Consider the following 19,800-nt stretch of genomic DNA (forward strand, 5'->3'; position numbering starts at 1 on the left):
ACTGTATTTTATCTTGGTGACTTTTAAGGTTCATTGTTCGTTCTTAAACAACACATATTACAATTTATCTGAAAAAATGAATATTGTGCAAAATTCTACAACATAATTAATATCCAGATCAAACTCTTTCTTTAGGCCAACAAAATAGACATTGCACAACTAGAAATCACCAGGGGTTATTTTTCATAACAACTTTTTGAAGCTAGAGTACTGTTCTGCGAAACATAAACAGTATTATCTGGATAACAATTGGGGGTACCTGTCACTTTGTCTGCAATGCACATATGCCATCTTAATTAATGATGTGCTTGCCTTAAGTTATGTGGCTGTAAGCCACAACAACAAACCCCAACCTGCTCACATCTGAGAAGGAAAGAAATCAGCTCTCATAGCATCTGGCTACATCACAATTAAAAGTCTGTTAGAAGCATTGTTATATACATTATTATCAATCTAGTCTCAGGAGGATTTAAAATTTTGCCATTGGCTAAACTTAGTAGCTTAATGGAAGGTTTGAAATGTAACAAAATATCAGTACTAAGCTCTTAGCTCATGCTTTTAATTGTGTTTTGCTATACTACATTTTTTTAAGTTTTTTATTTGGAAAATATTTCTTATGGCACTGTATCTAATTTCAAAGATTTGTATACACCTCTCCACATAATTAGCTTTTATTAGTTCAAGGGAATAGGGAAGAGAGGGACAGGTTAGAGTGATTGCCCTGAGCTATCTTCACCTGCCAGTAACTTTTTTCTTTTCTTTTTCTTCTTAAAATACAGTGGTTAAACGGGACCCAAATTATTGCAGTGAAACAAAATCCTGCAAACTGAAGGAGGTTCTACAAAACCTAACACCTAGACAGTTACTCTCTTTTTATTTGTACTCCTGAAGTTATAGTCTCAGCCCTACCCGTTGCTATTATTGAAATAGCAAGTGAAAAGGTAAACTACTAGAGATCATATAGCAAGGGAAGGGTGGAGAAAAATAAGAAAAAGAAAGTAGCCAATATTACATGGCAGTTTCAAAAATCGTTTCAAAGAAAAACTTTGAAGACTTAGTAGGGGCTTATAAAATATCCATTGAATTGAATGGAAGCAGAAATCAAATGTATGAAATGGGGTGTTTTTAATTAATAAAAACATACATTAGTACTTTACATTTCACCTTAATAAAAATAATGATTAGCTCTAGTGAGACCTATTTTACAGGAATCCACAAATGAAAAACAGATTGGCTAGGGAAGGGGAAAAAATGCTATAGGAAATTATATGTGTGAACAGTAACCTTATTGAATGTTTTTAGAAACTTCTAGAAAGAGAAAGAATTGGAGAGTAAGCAATAATGTTTATGATAGATAATGTGTATTTCAGAAAAGAGAAAAATAAAATGTCTCCTCTTTAGCAGATCAAACAATGTAAACAAAGGAAAAGATAAAATGTAAGAATAAGAAAAATATGGGACAAGAGAGGTAAAGAAAATGAATAACACAAGGAGACTGAAGAGAGGCAGCTTTAACAAGAATTTTTTCTACAAATGAAAGATGAGGTAAATATGAGAAATTTCATACCATGAAATAGTAGAGAAGCAATGGAGAAGCATTAGCTAGTTCCTAACTACAACTCTTTTTTCAGGGATCACTTTGATGCCTAAGTAAATGTGAATTAAATTACAAAGTAGAATGAAAATTATACAAAAGAAAGACACAGATCTGTTATTCATTTTGTAGAGGACATGAAGAATTTGACAAAAATTACAAAAAAAAAATCACCTCAATCTAAAAACAAACTAAATTATTGAAACATGCTTTCCTGTAAACAAATTCATCAATAATTCTTAAGAGACAAAATTATTTAAATTAGATTAAGAAATGGTGATGCCCCATTGTGTTTCCACTTTCAAAAAACTGTGGACATTTTCATTTAAGGTTACGGTAGTATAAGGAAAAAAAAGGAAATGTTAGGAAAAATAGTTTGTCAATTATTAGCATTACTTGAATTCCCGCCCGCAACAGACTTATGAAACCTAATTTTCACCATTATTAACAGAGGAAACAAAATGGATAAATTTAAAAGTAATGACTCTTAAACCCTTACCTTCTTTCTTGGAATTAAAACTATGTATATGTTCTAAGACAGAAGAATGGTAAGGACTAGGCAATTGGAGTTAAGTGACTTGTTCAGGGTCACACAGATAGGAAGTATTTGAGAGCACATTTGAATTTAGGAAACCCTATCTCTAGGCCTAGTTTTCAATCCACTAAGCCACTTCACTGTACCTCTAACACCTTTTAATTAAAGTGATAAAATAAATCTGACAATGTTACTAGATGCTATAATTTAAAAGTTAATGATTTTAAATGTTATGAGAATATTAATTACATAAAAATTGATAGTATAGGTATGGCATGTTTAAGACTAGGAGAGTTAATAAAATAAAATTCTAATATGCTTGCAAAGACAAAAAAGAAAGACATATTGAAAGTTTCAACATATGAAATACAGATTTCATTTTTTCTCATAATATTCTGTTATATTGATTGTGGAGGGGGAAAATTATTGTATTATTTGGTGCAGTTAGCCTCTTAATGTTACTATTTACTAAATACACAAAACCTGACTGAATTTCCCACTCTTACTATAGGTAACAAACAAAATTCAACATCTACTATGTATCAGGCACTGTGTCATTCTAGAAACATAGAAAATTTAGTTTCTTCTACCTGTCCTAGGCTGAATACACAAAACCCAGATGCATAGAGCACTTTTTAACTGCACAAGATCCGATAAATACAGTATCCAACATTTTCTCGATTTCTCACATTCATTCACAAACTCTGTTTTATCTACATTGCATTGTTAACCTTTCCATTACATACATAACATTCCATTTCTCACCTCTCTAAGTATTTTTCAGATCAACTTCCTTACCAGAACAGATGACATCCCATATATGCCGTATATGCTAAAAACACTACCCTAATAAAATGACCTGCTCCTGGAGAATGAGTTTCCTTGGTACACTAATGACTTTCTTTTACTTTTAGTTTGGCTATTCATTATAGTCATGCAAGTACATTGGTAGGCAAGATTCCCCCAAGTTCTTTAGAAACTAAAGCTGTGTAAATGGGATGAACTCACTCATAAAATGGAAGCAGATACGACAGTGGATTAAAAAAAAACAGAATCTTACAATATGTTCTTTACAAGAAACACATTTGAGGCAGGTAGACACATAGAGTAAAGGTAAGAGGTTGGAACAGAATCTATTGGGCTTCAAGTGAGTTACAAAAAAAAAGTAGAAGTAGCAATCATGACCTCAGACAAAGTGAAAGCAGAAACATATTTGATTAAAAGAGATAAGGAAGGAAACTTCATCTCAATAAAAGATTATATAGGCAATAAATATCAGTACTTAACATATATGCACCAAATCACATAGAATCCATATTTCAAAAGGAGAAACTAAAGGAGCTAAAGGAAGAAATAGACAATAAAACTATAATACTTTGGGATCTCAACCTTTCCCTATCAGAACTAGATAAATCTAGCCAAAAAATAAATAAGAAAGAAATAAAGAAAGTGAATGAAATTTTAGAACAGTTAGATTTAATAGATATCTGGAGAAAATTAAATAGGGATAGAAAGGAATATACCTTCTTGTCAGTAGCACATAGAAAATATACAAAAATTGACCATGTACTAGGGCATGAAAACTTCACAAGCAAATGCAGAAAAGCGGGAATAGTAAGTACAACTTTATAGCTCAGAATACAATAAAAATTATAATCAATAAGTTTTTAAAGAAAGGAAAAATAAAAATTAATTGGAAATTACATAATCTATTTCTTTAAATTGGGTAGTCCAAAGAACAAATTATAGAGACAATCACTGATTTAATTAAAAAGAATGACAATGAGGAGACAACATAACAAAATTCATGGGATAAAACCCAAATAGTATTTAGGGGAAAATTTATATTCCTGAATACTTATATCAATGAAAAAGAGAATAAGTAGATACATTAACTGGGCATGTAATTTTAAAAAACTAGAAAAGGGGGGCAGCTGGGTAGCTCAGTGGATTGAGAGCCAGCCCTAGAGACAGGAGGTCCTAGGTTCAAATCCGGCCTCAGACACTTCCCAGCTGTGTGACCCTGGGCAAGTCACTTGACCCCCATTGCCTACCCTTACCAATCTTCCACCTATAAGTCAATACACAGAAGTTAAGGGTTTAAAAATTTAAAAAAAACTGGAAAAGGGACAAATTAAACATTAAACAAATTAAAAATCCCCAATTAAAGACTAAATTATAAATCCTAAAAATCAAATGAGAAATTAATAAAATTGAAAATAAAAGAATTATTGAACTAACAAATAGGTTCTATCAGGGAAAAACACAAATAAAAGAGCACTGGTTAAGCTTATTTTGAAAAAGGAAAGAAGAGAACCAAATTACTAGCATCAAAAGTATAAACAGAGATTTCACCTGTAATGAAGAGGAAATTAAAGCAATCACTAGAAGCTATTTTGACCAATAATATAACAATAAAAGCGATAATCTAGGTGAAATAGATGAAATTTACAAAAAATATAGATTGCTTAGGTTAAAAAAAAAGGAAAAATAATATTTAAATAATCCCATCTGAGAAAAAGAATTTGAACAAGCCATCAATGAACTTCCCAAGAAAAAAATCCCCAAGGTCAGATGTCTTCACAAGTGAATTCTATTAAACATTTAAAGAACAATTAATCCTAATACTACAAAAACTATGTAGCATTTATGAAAGAAATATGGTGATAATACCTAAGCCAGGAAAACCAAAAACAGAAAAAGGAAATTATGGAACAATTTCCTTAATGAACATAGAAGCAAAAATATTAAATAAAATACTAGCAATATATCACAAGGATTATTCTCTATGACCAATTGGAATTTATACCAGGAATGCAAGGCTGGTTTAATATTAGGAAAACTATCAGCATAATTGACCAAATCAATAATCAAACTAACAAAAATCACAAGATTATCTCAACAGATAAAGAAAAAGCCTTTGACAAATACAATACCCATTCCTATTAATACATTATATATAAAGGGCATTTCCTTAAAATATTAAAAAGTATTTATTTAAAACCATCAGCAAGTATCATCTGCAATGGGCATAATTTAAAAACCTTCCCAATAAAGTCAGGAGTGAAGCAAGATTGCATATTATCACCACTATTATTTAATATACTAGAAATGCTACTTTAGCAATTAGAGAAGAAAAAGAAATTGAAGGAATTGAAGTAGACAATGAGGTAACTAAACTATACTGATCATATAATGGTAAAGTTAGAGAATACTAGAGAATCAATTCAAAAAATAGTTGAAATAATTTTAGCAAAGTTGTAGTATATAAAATAAATCCTCATAAATCATCAACATTTCTATATATTTCCAACAAAACTCAGCATCAAGAGTTAGAAAAAGAAACTCCATTTAAAATACTTGCCAATTACAAACACTTTTAACACAAATAAAGTTAGAGCTAAACAATTGGGAAAACATTAATTGCTTATCTAAATTAATTTACTTATTCAGTATTATCCCAATTAAACTACCAAAAAAACTATTTTATAAAACTAGAAAAAATAATAACAAATTCATCTGGTAGAACAAAAGATCAAGAATATCAAGGGCATTAATGAAAAACAATGTGAAAGATGGTGACCTAGCAGTATCATATCTTAAACTGTACTATAAAACAGTAATTATCAAAAATATATTTTACTGGCTAAGAAACAGAAGGGTATATCAATGGCAGAGATTAGGATTAAATTATCTCAGCAATCTCATCTTTATTTTGGGGACAAGAACTCACTATTTGACAAAACTGCTAGGAAATTTGGAAAACAATATGGTGAAAATTAGGTTTAGATCAATATCTCACACCCTATACCAAGATAAGGTTAATCTAGGGATATGATTTAAACACAAAGAATGATGTTGTAAGTAAATTGGGGAGCATACAATAGTTTACCTACCAGATCCATCAGGAAGGAAAAAAATTTATGACCAAACAAGAGATAGAGAATATTACATGATGTAAAACAAAAAAATTTGAGTATATTAAATTAAAAATGTTTTGTACAAACAAAACTAATGCAACTAAAATAAGAAGGGAAAAAACAACTTGGGGGAAATGTTTTATAATAAATTTCTCTGATAAAGCTCTCATTTCACATATATAAAGAATTAAGTTAAAGTAATAATAATCCAAGACATTCCCCAATTGATTAATGGTTAAAGGAGATGAATAGGCAATTTTCAGATGAAGAAATCAAAGCTTAGTAATAGTTGCATGAAAAAATGTTCTAAATCTCTCTTGATTAAATAAATACATATTAAAACAACTCTGATAACACATGAGATTAGTAAAGAAAAATGACAAACTTTGGAGAGAATGTGACAAAATTGGGACTAATGCATTGCTGGTGGAGTTATGAATTGATTTGGCAATTATGGAGGGAACTTTGGAATTATGCCCAAAGGGTAATAAAGCAATACATACCCTTTGACCCAGTAATACCAATATTAGGTCTGTATTCCAAAGTAATAAAAAATGAGAAAGAACCTATTTGTAGAAAAATATTTGTAGCTGCACTTTTTATGGTGGCAAAGAATTGGAAATTAAAGGAATGTCCCTCAGTTGGAGAATGGCTGAACAAACTCTGGTATATAATAATGATGGAATACTATTATGCTATAAGGAAAGACAAACAGGATGATTTCAGAAAGAACTGGAAAGACCTACATGAACTGATGCAAGGTGAAATAAGCAGAAAAATGAAAACATTGTCCACAGTAACAGCAATATTGTGGAATGATCAAATGTGATAGAGTTAGCTAACAGCAATATAATAATCCAGAACAATTCTGAGGGATTTAAGAAAAAGAATGATGTCCGCTTGCAAAAAAAGTATTGTTGGAGTAGGAATGCAGAAGAAAGCATATGATTTATTATTTCTTTACTTAAGTATGTATTTGGGGCTTTTGATTTTATAAGATTATTAACTTACAAAAAATTAATAATATAGAAATATGTTTCATGTGATAATACATGTATAGCCCAGACTGAATTGCTTGTCAGCTCTGGGAGGAGGGAATCAAGAAGGGAGGGAGACAATTTGGATCATATAACTTTAGAAAAATTTATGTGAAAATTTAGTAAAATAAAAAGAAATATTTTTAAAACAAACTTAGAACATCTCCAACATAAACATTTTTGTATCTATAATAATGACTATAATTTTTTAATAATTACTATAGAAAAAATCTTCACAGGAAAATTTTTCCAGATACAACTTATAAAAACCTGTTTACTTGAGATTTTGAATAGCTAGGCTTCTAGACTATAAGTATTGACAGAACTTTCAGCATAGGTGGTATAAACAGCAATCCTCACCTTTTATAGGTTCTCCCACTTGTGTCTATACCTAACAGTCCCATTTGAGCTTTTTTAAAAAGGCAGCTGGCTTCCAGATGTCAGCAGTTAGCTCACCCTTTAACCTTCAGTTCTGCAATTCATCTCCTAGAATCAAATGCAGTATGATGGATTGAAAAAAGTACTTCAGGGGCAGCTAGGTAGTACAGCAGATACAATGCCAGGCCTGGAGTCAGAATAACCTGAGCTCAAATCTAGCTTCAAATATTTCTTAACTATATGATCTTGGGCAAGTCACTTAATTCCAAATGCCTCTTAGAATTGATACTAACACAGAAGGTAAGGGTTTAAAAAAAAAAGAAAAAAAAGTAATTCACCAAAGGCAGATGGCCTATGCTAAAATCACAGCTATATTACTTAAGCATCTATGAGTGTAGGCCAAATGCTTTACTTTTCTGGACTTATATCCTCATTTGGAAAATGAAGAAATTAGAATAGAAATTAGTTTTCTAAGGTCCCATCTACCTCTGAAGCTATGTCCTTCTGACTATGTTATGTGTGGCATAGTAAGATACTAGAAAATGCAAAGCACTGATGAAAAATCACCTGAATTTTGTGGTTCCTTTTATTTAACAAGATAATAGGGCTCAAATAAGTATTTTACACTATGCAAAATTACATTTAAAGCCATAAGCTAAGTGCTAGAGTTGATGGCATATAGAACTTGGAATCAGAAATACCCAAGTTCACATGTGCCCTCAGACTTACATGTGTGACCCTAGGAAATTAAATTAACTTCTCCTTACCTCAATTTCATCAATAAAATGAGCATCCTAATAGCACCTACCTCTTTAGGTTGCTATTAGGACCAAATGAAAGAATATTTGTTAAAGCACTGCGCACATGGTCTAGCAAATAATAAGTGATTAATAATTCTCATTTCTTTCATTCTACTAGAGGATTAATGGATTATACTATTCAATTACATTCACTAAAACATTTATTAAGTGCCTAATGTATATAAAACACTATAATAGGCATGGATTTAGAAACTTACAAAGAAACATTCCCTTCAGTCAAGAAGCTCTTATTCTATTTGGGCAATATAAGAGTGAGTAGCACAAAATGAGGGTGGGGGAATGTGGGGTGTGTGTGAGAGTGGGTGGGTATATAAATTCAAGAGGAAGAAGAGAGAAAGGCTGGCTCAAAAAAGTCTGTATGTAGGAGGCTGACCAGCTTTAAAATAATCCAAAGCAGAGATTAGGATAGACTGCATTACAGACAGGAAGATATCCTGGCACAGGAAGACAAGAACAGAATGCTATGTAGAAAAAAGATTAAAGTCCAGTATAATTTGAACATTGTGTGAATGCAAGTAATCCAAAAGAAGACCACAAACATAGGCATAAACTAGACTATAAAGGGCCTTAAATGTAACCGAGAATTTTGTATACTTTGTGTAGTCATTAACAATACTTTGGGGAATAGAAGGAGGAAGGGTAGGAAGAAGAAGGGAATTGATAAAGTGAAATCTATTTATAAATACAATAAAGGAATTTTCATTTCATGTGGCAAGAATATAAAGTTAGCTTTTGCATAAAAATAGTATGCTATATTTTAAGGGAATAATAAAATTTCCTCAAAAAAACAATCAATTAAAATCATTAACTATAAATTGCCAATTTACATGAGTGGAATTCTTTCCTAACATGAAACACTTAGCCTGTGAGAACACAGTTCCAATGAAACATCTACTTATCTAAGATAAATATTAGAATTTAAAGAAACTGAGGCTTTATTTTTAAAGTATCTTTGCATAACCATTAGATGCCGCTTCCTTGAGTTGTTAATATCATCACTGCTTTTTGCCCATATTGAAGTCCACAATTTACCTAAAACAATGAAAATTTTCTCCTTTGAAAGTATTAAAAGAAAACCTTACCCTTTGTCTTAGAATTGATATTAAGCATGGGTTCCAAAACAGAAGAATAGAAAGGGGTAAGCAACTGAGGTTAAATGACTAGCCTAAGGTCACACAAAGCATGAAATGTCTGAGGTTTGATTTGAACATAAGATCTCCCATCTTCAAACCTGGGTCTCTATCTATTGAGCCATTTAATCCTCACAGAAAACCTAATTTTTTTTCATAACAGCATGCCTATAATGGTTTCTGATTTTCTTAGCTAATAAGCAACAATGTCTCACTGCATTTGCCTTTGAGAAAACTGAATAAATGTATAAAATATTATGGGAAGAGAAATATCTAGGCAATCTTGTTCATCTTCCCAAAATCTAATTCTTGTAGGGTCGTTAGTGTTGAACCAATGCTTTCTTCATGACTCAATTCTTTGTATTTTCACTCTATTCAGATATACTAAACAAAGAATTTTATTCATGCAAACAAGTATGTAAAATTCTGTTTTATGTAACTTAAATTTAAGAGCTTAGTTTTCAGAAGGTACCAAAAATTTGCACTTCAAAAATACCTTTGCAGTCATTTGGTCAACAATCAACTTAATTTTTTGCCAGATAATGTTTCCTGGTTTCAACTAAAAGTCCCTGGTTTCAACTAAAGGAGAAAAACAGCCACTGTCTTTGAAGATGGGAAGACAGAATTTAAACAGCCAAACAGATGTATACTATATATATATACTAATATGTTGTGAGTCGGGTGACTAGGGAGGGAATTGTCTCTTGTAGAAGATTGAATAGGAGATGAAGTGGGAATGGGGTTAGATTTTGACTCTGAACATTTATGTCAATACAAAGTAAAAAAGAGATCTGAAAATTAAGCAGATACTTTGGGTCATTTCAGAGAAGCAATTTGAGCAATACAACTTTTGTAAATTAAAAAAATTAAATGACATAAAAAGTCTTCACTTCATTGTTTCCTAGTATAAGCATATGAAATTCTAAAATTCCCATGACACTTTAGTTGTCATGTATACATATTTAAGACTAAGTACACAGTGAGTGCTGATTCCCCTCAACTTGGTGCAAATTGTACCTTCATTGAGGTACCATTGTACTTGACTACTTATCTTACTGCACCAATCCATTATTAAAGTTATTTGTGCATGTTTTATTTGTCTCATCTTTGACAAACATACAAGAAGGGAAAAGACAGGCTTCCACAAATGGGATTCTTTAGCTAACCACATTTTCACAGAAACACAGCTGAATAAAAGGTAATAGAAAATGCAAGAACCCGTTCTGACTAATATTTGTTGTCTTTGACAATTTATTTGATTCAATAAAGCGCTACCTTAAAGTGTTCTTTCCATCTATGTAATGTTTATGAGATTTTTTTTGTAGAGGAAACAATATAACTGTTTGACAATGCTCTGATTATTCATGTCAGGCTGGGCATAAAAGAAAAACTGTGTATCTGCCAGATGAATTTGATATTACCATATAGAAGGTCTAATATGTGTTTCAAATAAAAAGAGGAATTCACTATACATGATGAAGTTTTCAAGCTCCTGTTTATACATAAGATTGTAACAAATGCATCAAGCCCAAAACATACTTGTAGTTCAGTCATTTTCCAAACATGTCTGACTCTTCATAACCCCTTTGGAGTTTCAATAGCAAAGATACAAAAGTAGTATGTCATTTCCTTATCCAATTTAGCTTACAAAGTAGAAAACTGAGGCAAAGAGAGTTAAGTGACTTGCCCAGGATCACACAGATATTAAGCATCTGAAGACATATTTGAACTCAGATTCTCTTGACTCCTGGCCCAACCCTTTATCTGCTGTAGAATCTAGATACCCCACTGATGAATTATAAAATAAAAAATCAATCCAGAATTATAAGTAACTCTGAGCTTTTCACCAAAACAAAAAAAAATCATCATTATGCTCCTGCTTATGATAATATTGATTCATCATAAATTTTATTAATTCATATAAACATAACATATATAATATATTATATATAAAAAGTCTTATTCTTATAAAATGAAATCTTATTAACTGAAAAAATAAATGAACTTGAAGATAACCTATATGAGGAAATAAGATATATAAAAAACATGAAATATTAAGTAACACTATAAGTTATATGTAGTAGTAATAAATATGGCTTAAATCAGTACAAATTCCAAGTAACAAATGAGTGACAAGAACAAAAATAGTTGTGAATTTAGATTAGAATTCAAGGTGAAAGGGCTTTATGGAGGAGGCAGACTTTCAAATTGTAACAAATGGGCATGATATTTATAGGACAAGATATGGGGGGGGGGGGTGGATTCCAGATCAAAGAAGCAATGTTAGCAAAGGCAGAATGTAGAAAGGTAAAAATAATATTTTTGGGAAGGAATAAATTATTTCTTTCCAGAATAAAGGATTTGGAGGAGATAAGGTTGAAATATTTTTAAATGAAATTCCAAAATAATTGTAAGGAAGTCACTTTATGTTCTTCTATTCCAAACCCTTCTTTTCTCTAAGTAATGTAATAAAACTTCAACTAAATGACAATTGATATGCTACCTATAGATACTCACTTGACTCTGACGAAATATTACCAGCCCTAAGATCTGAGGATACAAAAGAATTTATATGTACTCAATATCAAAATAAGTAGAAATATTGGGTTCACACTATAGAAGACAATGAACATTAGACAAATGAAAGCCATGGAAAATTTCTGAGTAAAGCAAGAAAAAGCATTGGTTTTGGATGATTAATCTGTCAGTGAGCAATAATAATGGACAAGTGCCAGTCTTAGTGTTAGAAAGACTTGGGTTCAGGTTTTGACTCTGACATGCTAACTGTATAACTGTGGGCAAATTACTTAATGCCTCAGTACCTAAAGCAATTTGTAAAGACTGTGTTACTGAACTGCTGCTGACCAAAGGAGTGAATGGACTTTGCGCAGTAGGAATTTCCAACACAAATGAAAGTCTCCCTTCTCCCAATCCACATTTCCCCCCCGCAAAAAAAAATGACAATACTGCAGGGTCATATAAGATAGACTTTAATAGCAGAGACAATAGAGGCCAGAAGACTAACCAACCAAGGTAACTGGCCCACCAAACCTTACCTAGTTATACATTGGGTTTGAGCAAACAAGTTTTACAATTAAGAAGGCATCACTTACCATTTCCATTGGTCTGCTTGGTGGTGTAGGCAGGTACACTGCATCTTTCTGACCACAAAGTGTACTCCAAAGCTAAACGGCAGCGCATATTCTATTTATGAAACTTTAAAAAGAGAATATACACTGGTGTTTCGTTTGAGAGTATCTTGGTCTTAGTCTGCCTTGCGGTATGGATAGGAATTTTGGACTTGTTTCCAAAGTGTCCTTTAAAACCAATCACTAGAAATATTCACATACAGACCATGAAAATAATGCCTGTCTTTACTTAGCTCACTTTGCTTTTTCCCCTAGGTAAAGGAATGATATCATCAGGTTAGCAAAATAATGCATTAAGGTCCTTTGTACTAAGTGAATTATACATACTGTACCTTCTAAACAATTACAATTACAATTATTAGCAAATGTAATAAGGATTACAAACATATCATTATTCTATTTCTAGTCTTTAAATGGCTTACATTATAATATACTTTTAAAAATGCAATTCTAGGCCTCTAATGCCCATCTTTCTATAATTTGATTTATGGAAAATACATACATACATACATACATACATACATATATATATATATATAAAACCACATCAAGACAATTGTAGCTTCAGTGTTCACAGAGTATGAATATTTACCAGACAATAATCAGACAATAATTTACCAGACAATAGATATTCAGAGAGACATATTAATTCTTTAATAACTACTAAAGTACCCTGTCACATTATTCTTACATTTCAGCTAGGAAGTATATTAGACTCTGGAGGAAATGGAATTCTCTTTTATATATGTAATTTATAAGGCCTTGGAAGCCTTTGTATATTTTATTCCAACAATAGATATCTATTCCATTAATAATCAAAACAACAATCTAGCTCAAGTTTTGTTAAATTCCCACATTATCCTTTAGCATAAAAAAAAGTCTTACAAAATAACCACAGACAAAAATATTTAGCTTCATCTGAATATGAATATTCAAATTTTAATCTTACCATTGTTGTTTCTTGTATAGAGCCAAAGCTGTTAATAAAAATATTGACAACCACATCAACTGGAATACCTATGAATACAAAGATGAGAGGAGATTATATAAATAATGAAATCAGAAAGTTACTTTTTTCCCTAGGTGACATGCATTTAGTTTTCATTACAGTTTTACAGAGTTGCTCTAATGTGGTCTTAAAATGCTGTATTCATCATTAATTATTACAAATGACAATATTAAGAAGTCCCCTAATATACCAAGATTAAAATGCAGAAAACAAATTTGAAAAAAGTCTTTATAGCAAGTCTCTCTGACAAAGGCTTCATTTTTTATTTGTATATGGAGCACTGAGTCAACATTATGAGAATACAAAGCATTCCCCAATTAACAATTGGTCAAAAGATATGAACAGACAATCCTCAGAAGAAGAAATTTAAACTACCTTTAGTAATACAAAAAAAATGTTCCAAAGCACTATTAATTAGAGAAAAGCAAATTAAAACAACTCTGAGCCCACCGGTCTGGCTAACATTACAAAATACGAAAATCATAAATGTTGGAAGGGATATGGAAAAATTGGGACACTAATACACTATTGGTAGAGCTGTGAACTGATACAAACCTTCTGGAGAACAATCTGGAACCATGCCAAAAAAGCTATAAAACTGTGTATACACTTTGACCCAGTAATGCCACTACTAGGTCTTGTATCCCAAAGAGATTAAAGAGAGGGGGGAAAAGAACCTACCTTTACAAAAATATTTATAGCAGCTCTTTTTTGTGGTGGCAAAGAACTGGAAACTGAAGGGATGTCAGTCTTTTGGGGAATGGCTGAACAAGTTGTACTACATGCTTGTAATGCTTGTGATGGAATATGATTGTGCCATAAGAAATGACAAACAAGATGATCGATCACACATACACATACACACAAATTTAAATCTGTAAAGACTTATATGAAGTGATGCAAAGTAAAGTGAGCAGAACCAAGAGGACTTTATACACATTAACAAAAATAACTGTGAATAACTTAACTACTATCAAGAAAGCAAAAATTTAGGACAATTTCAAGTGATTCATAATGAAAAAAGAGATTCTACTGCCATAGAAGAAACAGAGAAAATCTGAATGCAGACTGAAACATACTATTATTCGCTTTTTTTCCTCCATTGAATTTTTCTCTATTGTAAGCAATATGTGTCTTATTTCACAAAATGATGAGCATGTACATATGTATTATATGATAATATATGTACAACCTATGTCATATTACCTGCCTTCTTGGGGAGAAGAAAAGGTGGGAAGGAGAGAGAACATGGATTGCAAAATGTCAGAAAATAAATATTTAAAATTTCATCAACATGTAATCTAGGGAAAAATTAAAATAAAAAAACAGATTAGCAAACAAAAAAAGAAGAAAAACACCTAATATAATGAAAAGAATATTTCGCTCAGTCAGAGAACTGAATTTGAGTCCTCTTTCTGACACGTTATCAAAATCTCTGCAACAATTTCCTTATCTGGAAAATGAAGAAAATAATTCCTCTAGGACTTACTTCAAAATGAAATGATATATATCAATTCAATTTCTTTGCAAAACTTAAAACTTTAAAAAGGTTGATTAAATCATCTCCCTCTCCTGAATAATTTAGATAACATCAATTGAAGATAAGCTGTATTTGATCATCACTATGCAGCAATATTAATCATTTATGTTACTATTTACATAAAGATGTGTATGTGTGTATATATATATGTATGTATGTATGTATGTGTGTGTTATGTCTATAGAGCCCCAGAAAAAATAGATGGTTAGGTATTGCTGATTTTTTTTTTAAAAATGTGCTTTATTTTTTTTTTGCCTTCTATAAATAAATGTCATGGTATTTATGTTCTTCATTAAAAAAGATTAACAAAATATGGCTTGATGATTTACTTATTTCTACCAACCTTCCCAATATAGGTTCTTTAATCATATAAGAAAACTTGCTTTAATGGAGAAAGAATCGATGTCTTACACATTGTACTTGACATTGATCATAAACTGAGTGTTTTTTTAAACTTTGACTAAGTTTTAAAGGAAATCAAACTTACATGTGATTCATTCTGCTCACCTCACTTTCAAGAAAAAAAAATGCTCACAGATGGACTTTTGCAATAAGGCTACAGCCCCCTTTTTCTTTGCTTTGTGGGCTGCTGGTGGATTGAGGAGGGGGTAAAGCTAGAGGAGGAACAGAGCAAAGGGAAAATGTGCAGTTGGCCTTTTAACCACATAACCACCTACTGATGAAAAACAGGTGGTGAATGGGTTTATGGTGGACATGTGACAACCCAGGCCATGGCTGATGTTGAAAGTAACTGAATAGGCCCCGGTAATGAACAAAACCCCTTATTTTTACAACAGAGTTGTGTAACTTTAGTTGACTCGAAGCAGCTGCAGACTGTTTTTCCTCTGTAAAGGACGAAAAAACCTTATGATGTTAATCTGATATATGTTCATACCTGTCCTTAACTGCACAACTGGGATTAGTGTTTTCCAGGGGAGGCTTTTCATATATTTCATTTCTAAATCATCAGGAATAAGGTCTGCACGATCTGCTCATGACTTTAATTTTATTTTATTACAAGCATGGTTTTAGTTCTCATAAGGTGTGGGAATAGAATTTTCTTAGAAGAGAAACAAATCTTGATTGTAAGAGACTCGTTTCATTTTAGCCATTAAGGTAGCACTTTTTGCCCAAGCAGCTCAAAAAGACAAATGGGCTTTTGTTTTACCATTTGATTTATTTACTAACATGTAATTTCTATATAAATATATATATATATACATATATGTGCTTCATTACTTTTTTATTCATACATAGATGCAGACATCATGATGGACAACAGTACTGATCCTGTAGTCAAGAAGACATTATTTCAAAAGCTATGATATTTACTAAGTTTATGACTATGAGCAAATCTTTTAATCTCTGTGTTTATCAGGTAACTTTTGATGATCTCCAAGGACCCTTCCAGTTTTAAATTATAATCTATGATCTAAGTCAAAGAGGGGCTTCCATCTGTGTTGATAGAGGAAGTTCCTCACCTAGAGTTCCTCCATATTTGTAGAAAGGAGTTCTCACTCTTATTTGCACATACTGAACAATCATGACATAAGGCAAATAGTTAATCTGCTATATAAATTGATAACTTTTATCCTCAATTAATTTTTACACAAGTTGTAAAGAGGACAGTAGAATAATTATAAAAATAGCATAGATATAGATATATAGATTACAAATCATTTTTACAAACACTAATGTATTTGAATCTAACAGTTGCTAGAATGAAGAATTTTTTAAAGAATAAGCTTGCAGATTTTTTTAAATGTACAGAATAAGTCCGTTAACTACCTCTGTTAACACAGACATTTGTTATCCTTAAAGCAGATAGACAATATAAGTTCTAGTCAACTAGCATGCCTTTAGTAATAATATGGGATCTTAATTATCTCAGTATATTTTCATTCAAGGAACAAGGTGAGTATAAATTTAATACAGGCTGAATAGGTTTTCTATTTAAAACATTTTTGTGTTTTTCTCCCCCTCACATCCCCAAAAGGTTAAAGGCAGTTTAAAAATTATCTCACATTTTAGCATGGTTTTATTTTCATGCAAACTGTTTGCCACAGGACAAATCATGTTCTCTGAAATAAAACTGAATTCAAAGAATCTACTTTAACATAGTTAGCCTATAAATTAGTTCTAGTCCTCCAAAACCAGTATTTTATTAAACTTTATTCCTAAATCTTAAAAGTATTTACTTATTCTGAAAATATTATTGGAGGAGATATGAGCATATGACCTTCTAGTTCCAAATAACTCTGTAGTTCTTTTTTCCCATCCCACATTCTAACTGAGAAATCATTTGTATAGATTCTTATATAACACTTATAAATGGACTTAATTCTTAAGGTTCAAAGGATGAAGATATACCTTCATAAAGACAAACCTTTGAAATTTGGTCTTATCCTGGGATCATAACTGACTAATAGTCTATTCAAGATATTGCTTGTAGAATTAGCTGGTACTCTGGCAAGGTCTTCAGCAGACTGCTGCCTATAAAAGAAAAAAAATAGATGACTTTTGTGATTACTATTGAAATAGCAAGCAATATTAAGCACTAACATTAAAAAATAACTTTCTACTCATGCCAAGATGCTGATTTCCAGCTTTCTGACCATGATCAACAACCAATGTAGTATTCTATTATATACTTATATGGAGAATTACATCTTGCCAAGAGGATTTAGGAGTTCATAATCTAAGCAAAAAAGTCTAATACTTTAATTTCAGAGCCACAGTCCATCAAAATCATCCAAAAGATATTAAAACTAGTTATTATGTCCTCTATTATGCACTGTTACTCTATGTTCCTATAAATCAAATTAAACCAAAACATTCCTTACTCTTAAGGAGCTTATAATTTGAAATACTGAAAAGCCTAAAATACAGACAAGACAAACTCTGAGAAAGTATACACACTAAAGAGGTGATCTAAAAAATATTCAGTATTAATAGCATACAAAATAAGTATAAAAGTAAGCCAAGGATAAATTCATAGAAGACAGAAAAGATGCAGATATATCATAAGGAAGCTATAATTTGATAGCACTGATGTCTATAAATGGTTTTATTCCAAGAAGCACAGAGTTCATTCCACCATATTCCTTATTAAATGGTAGTGTTAGGTATACTGGAGAGGAAACACATAACAAAATAATTTCTTGTACTGACTATGATATGAATAACATAAATTATTAATGACCACTATATATGTCAGATTTCCTGTCATCTCTTTAATTGTAGAGAAAAAGTTATTATATTCAAAAATAGCTTTGGGTACTTACTAGCTATGTTACTCTGGGCAAGACGTTTAGCTTCTATCTGCCTATGTTTCTTCATCCATAAACTGGGAATCTTAATAGCACCTTACTCCCAAGTTCATTGCAGATATATTTGTGAAGCACTTTGTAAACCTTACATTGCTAAATCGGTGGTAGCTATTGTCATTGTTATTTTCCTCTTATCTGACAACTTTAACTGAAAAAGTTACTTAAGACTATTAAAAACACCAGATATTAAAGCACTCTGTCGAAGATTCTTCCATAGTAAGTTAAAAACACATTATCCCCAGGCCCCCGAAAGAACAATTCACTATTTGACAAAATCTTCCAGGAAAACTAGAAAGCAGCCTGTCAGAATTTAGGGTTAGACTAAAATGCCACACTCTCATTTCACAAAAAAAGCTCTATTTAGATATATAATTTAGACACAAAAGGTGTCATCATAAAAAAGTAGAGGAGCAAGTAAAGAGAATTCTTTCATAATTATGAACAGGAGAAGAGTGCATCATCACACAAGGAATAAAGAGAAGCACAGAAGATAAAATGAATAAGTTTTTGATAACATAAAATTAAAAGCTTTTGCACAAATAAGTAAAATAAAATTAGAAGGTAATAGTAACTGGGGAAAAAATCTTTGTACAAGTTTCTCTGAAAAAGGACCCATAAGGAAGATACTTAAATATATAAGGACAAGAATCATTCCCTAATAGATAAATAGGGAAAAAATGAATAAGCAGTTATCAAAGAAAGAAGTGCAAGTTATTAATAATCACATGAAATAAATACTCCGATTCACTAACAATAGGAAAAATGCAAATTAATACTACCCTGAGTTTCCACCTCATACTTAAAAAATTAGGAAAGATAATAAAAAAGGAAAGCTGATAATTTTATTTATAGTGAAGGGGAGCAGTCAATATTTCAAATACTGTTGCTAGAACTGAGAACTGGTTGTCCTTCTGGAAGGTAGCTGCTCAAAAAGGCATAAACTATACATGACCTTATATACAGTGATGTCATTGCTAGGCCTATACTGCAAAGAGATAAAAAAGAGTAGAAAGGGATACATATGAACAAAATAATCATAATACTTTCTTATTGTGGTTGCAAAAAACTTGAAATTAACTGGGTATATTAGTTAGATAATATCTGAACAAATTATAGTATCTGAATATTAGAGAATATCTTTGTACTATAAGAAATGACAAAATATGATGATTTCAAAGAAACCTAGGAAGATAATATGAACTGATTCAGAGTGATGTGAGCAGAACTAGATTAACAATTCATGCAATAACAATGATATAAAGGAATAATCTTTAAAAGATTTAGTAACTCTGATAAATGCTTAGAGGACAAAGGACAAAATATGTTACCCAACTCCTGACAGAGAAGTACTGGATTCA

The 19,800-nt window shown here is 31.4% G+C and overlaps 1 protein-coding gene across 1 annotated transcript in view; it reads right to left on the reverse strand.

Annotated features, from left to right (window-relative positions):
• The window catches only part of GLRB (glycine receptor beta), a 102,276-nt gene that overhangs the window by 55,341 nt on the left and 27,135 nt on the right, over positions 1-19,800 (reverse strand). The window contains exons 2-3 of the mRNA XM_044680812.1: positions 17,500-17,606; positions 13,514-13,581 (exon numbers count right to left, since the gene is read on the reverse strand). Of these exons, the coding sequence (XP_044536747.1) occupies positions 13,514-13,581; positions 17,500-17,606 (175 nt within the window). The remainder of the gene's footprint in view (positions 1-13,513; positions 13,582-17,499; positions 17,607-19,800) is intronic.

The sequence above is a fragment of the Gracilinanus agilis genome, chromosome 6 (genome assembly GCF_016433145.1).
Source record: "Gracilinanus agilis isolate LMUSP501 chromosome 6, AgileGrace, whole genome shotgun sequence".
NCBI classification, from domain to species: domain Eukaryota; kingdom Metazoa; phylum Chordata; class Mammalia; order Didelphimorphia; family Didelphidae; genus Gracilinanus; species Gracilinanus agilis.